The sequence below is a fragment of the Pyrgilauda ruficollis genome, unplaced genomic scaffold (genome assembly GCF_017590135.1).
Source record: "Pyrgilauda ruficollis isolate IOZ18807 unplaced genomic scaffold, ASM1759013v1 scaffold2116, whole genome shotgun sequence".
Classification (NCBI taxonomy): Eukaryota; Metazoa; Chordata; class Aves; order Passeriformes; family Passeridae; genus Pyrgilauda; species Pyrgilauda ruficollis.
Window position 1 is genome coordinate 1 of NW_024520496.1, and position 3,011 is coordinate 3,011.

The following is a 3,011-nucleotide window of genomic DNA, read 5'->3' on the forward strand; positions in this document are numbered from 1 at the left end:
CCAAGGAATTCCAGCAGCTCCTCTGTGTCCATCTCTGCTGTGGGCATTTCTCTCCCATTTTTGGACAACACCATGGCAGCATGTTCCCATGCAAAATTCCCAATCTTTGGGTCTGTGCTGCTCCAGGCTGCACCAAAGGTGGATGGAAAAAGCCAGGAAGAATCCCTGGGCTCCTGGAGCTGGTTTTCCCTCTGAGCTGTGTGCTGGGCTAATGCAATAATGCCCATTCCTGCCTCTGGATGCAGTCTGGAGCTCTCCCCCTGCTCTCCTGGTCCCTGATGAGATGTTCAGGGATCTGGCAATCTGGGAATTGCATTACAGATCCCCCGGCTGCAGAGCTCTGGAGGCTCCTGATTCGATTTGCTCATTGCTCACTCCAATTTCCTCTCTTCCCCCACTGCTCCCTGATGGATAAACCCATTAGTGGGGTGGCAGAGGATGAAACTCCTGCTTTATGGACAGCCTGGCCATGCCTTGCACCCAGGGAGGTGACAGCGAGGTGGCACCAAGGTGGCAGCGAGGTCCCTTCCCCTTGGGGTGGCAGATGCAGCTCCCTCACCCCTCCAGAGCCCTCTCCAGATGCTTTTAGGGATGAGGAGCTGCCTCACTCCCAGTGCCAACCCCGTCCCCGTCCCTCTCCCCAGGTGCCCGATGCCATCCTGAAGTGCCAGCGTGCGGGCATCACCGTCCGCATGGTGACAGGGGACAACATCAACACTGCCCGCGCCATCGCCACCAAGTGTGGCATCCTGCTGCCCGGGGAGGACTTCCTGTGCCTGGAGGGGAAGGAGTTCAACCGGCTCATCCGCAACGAGAAGGGAGAGGTGCGAGAGCTCTGCCCTGCCCGGGGCCCGGAGGCTCCTGCAGCTGCAACAACCCCAAATCCTGAGGGGTTTCCCAAATCCTGAGGGGTTTTCAGGATCTTGCTGGGTTTCCCAGATTCTGATGGTTTCCCAGATCCTGAAGGGTTTCCCAAATTCTGATGGTTTCCCAAATCCTGAAGGGTTTCCCAAATCCTGAGGGGTTTCCTAAATCCTGAGGGGTTTCCTAAATCCTGATGGGTTTTCAGAATCCTGAGGGGTTTCCCAAATCCTGCTTGGTTTTCCAAGTCCTGCTGGGTTTTCCAGATCCTTATGGATTTTCCAAATCCCAATGGGTTTCCCAAATCCTAATGGGTTTTCAGGATCTTGCTGGGTTTCCCAAATCCTGATGGATTTTCCAGATCCTGCTGGGTTTCCCAAATCCTGCTGGGTTTCCCAAGCCCTGCTGGGTTTCCCAAGCCCTGCTGGCTTTTCCTCATTTCCTTGCATGAGGAAGCTGCTGGGGTGCTCAGCAGTGTTTGGGGGGAACCCACTGCCCTGTCCCAGCTGGGATTTGCTCTCTGGTGGGACAGAAGATTCCTGGGGGGGAATCACTTCCCTTTTCCTGGTCCTGCAGGTGGAGCAGGAGCAGCTGGACAAGATCTGGCCCAAGCTGCGGGTGCTGGCGCGCTCCTCCCCCACGGACAAGCACACCCTGGTCAAAGGTGGGCACTGCCCTCCCCAGGGGCTCCTCCCTGGCATTTTTCCAGTCTGACCCAGGCTGGGATCCTTCCCTTGGGGTTTCATTTCTCCTTTCCACGGCAGGAATCATCGACAGCACCGTGGGTGACCAGAGGCAGGTGGTGGCTGTGACAGGGGACGGGACCAACGATGGCCCAGCCCTGAAGAAAGCAGACGTTGGCTTTGCCATGGTAGGGCCAGCCTGGGGGTTTTCCTTTGCTCTTGGGATTGCTTCCAGACCGTGGAATCTCTATTCCAAATCTATGGGATGGACTAAAAACCCAAAAAGGGATTTTCTTAGGATGTTGGGTTTGGGTCTGAGCTGTGTAGGGCTGTGAGAAAGGGGCTGGGAATTCCTTGGAGGTCCCAGAGCAGGGGCCTGCCCTGTCCTGGTGTCTCTGCTGGATCCAGGAGAGCCATGGGAGCCCCAGGATTTGGTTTTCCCTACAGCTTTTCACCCCCAGGCACGGTGCTGGATCAGGCTTTGGGAATTTATTTATGGTGGAAAACTCTGGTTTGATGCTTTTTTATCCTGTCTGAAAGGAGAAGGAAAATAAACCTGTTGTTTTTAACAGGTTCCCTGTGGGTTAATTTTAGGGACATGAGCAGGAGCTGGGTGGAGAGCAAATGAGAGATTTTTGGGAAGTGTTTTTAGGAGTGTGCTGAACATCTAAACACAATTCCAGAAGCAGGGAAAGCTGTTCCCCTAAACACCATGCCCTGCAACAGGCAGGGATTTCCCCTTTGAGGTGGGATTGGGATCTGGGGAATCCGGGAAAACGCCAGGAATGGGCTCGTTTTGGGCAGGGCTTGGAATTCCTGCATGGAATTCCTGCGGGGCGAGCGCCTCGCTGTGCCGGCTCCGGGAAGCGCAGCCCGGCCGCTGCCCTGGGGGCGCTGCCGGGGACTTATGGGGATTTTGGAGGATTTTTGGGGATTTTTGGGAAGCTGCGGGGCCGTTCTCAGCCCGGGCCGGGGCAGAAACCTCCGGGCTGAGCTCTCCCTCCTTTGGGCTCCCAGCAGAGGCACCGAGCCCGGGATGGAGCCAATCCCTGGCATGAGGAGGGAGCTGTTGGCCAGCTGTTTCCCAGCTCTTTCCAGTCTGTTTTCCAGCTGTTTCCCAGCTGTTTTCCTGTTTCCCCAGCTGTTTCCAGTCTATTTTCCAGCTGTTTTCCTGTCTCTTTTCTAGCTGTTTTCCTGTTTGTTTACTGGCTGTTTCCTGTCTGTGTTCCTGTTTTCCCGTCCATTTTCCGTTTCCTGGCATTTCCCCAGCTGTTTCCGGACCATTTTCTAGCTGTTTTCCAGCTGTTTCCTGGTGTTTTCCTGGCTGTTTCCAGTCTCCTTTCCTGCCTGTTTTCCAGCTGTTTCCCAGCTATTTCCTGGCTGTTTCCAGTCTCTTTTCCTGCCTGTTTTCCAGCTGTTTCCCAGCTGTTTCCTGGCTGCTTCCTGTCCATTTCCCAGCTGTTTTCC

General features: G+C 55.3%; 1 protein-coding gene across 1 annotated transcript; it reads left to right on the forward strand.

Moving 5' to 3' along the window:
• Nucleotides 1-644: 644 nt before the first annotated feature.
• LOC121353933 (plasma membrane calcium-transporting ATPase 4-like) lies at nucleotides 645-1,916 on the forward strand (the record flags this gene model as incomplete). The annotated part of the gene is made up of 3 exons (XM_041468161.1): nucleotides 645-824; nucleotides 1,438-1,525; nucleotides 1,626-1,916. Coding segments are annotated over 3 exons (522 nt in total), but the record flags the coding sequence as incomplete, so codon positions are not given.
• Nucleotides 1,917-3,011: the final 1,095 nt, after the last annotated feature.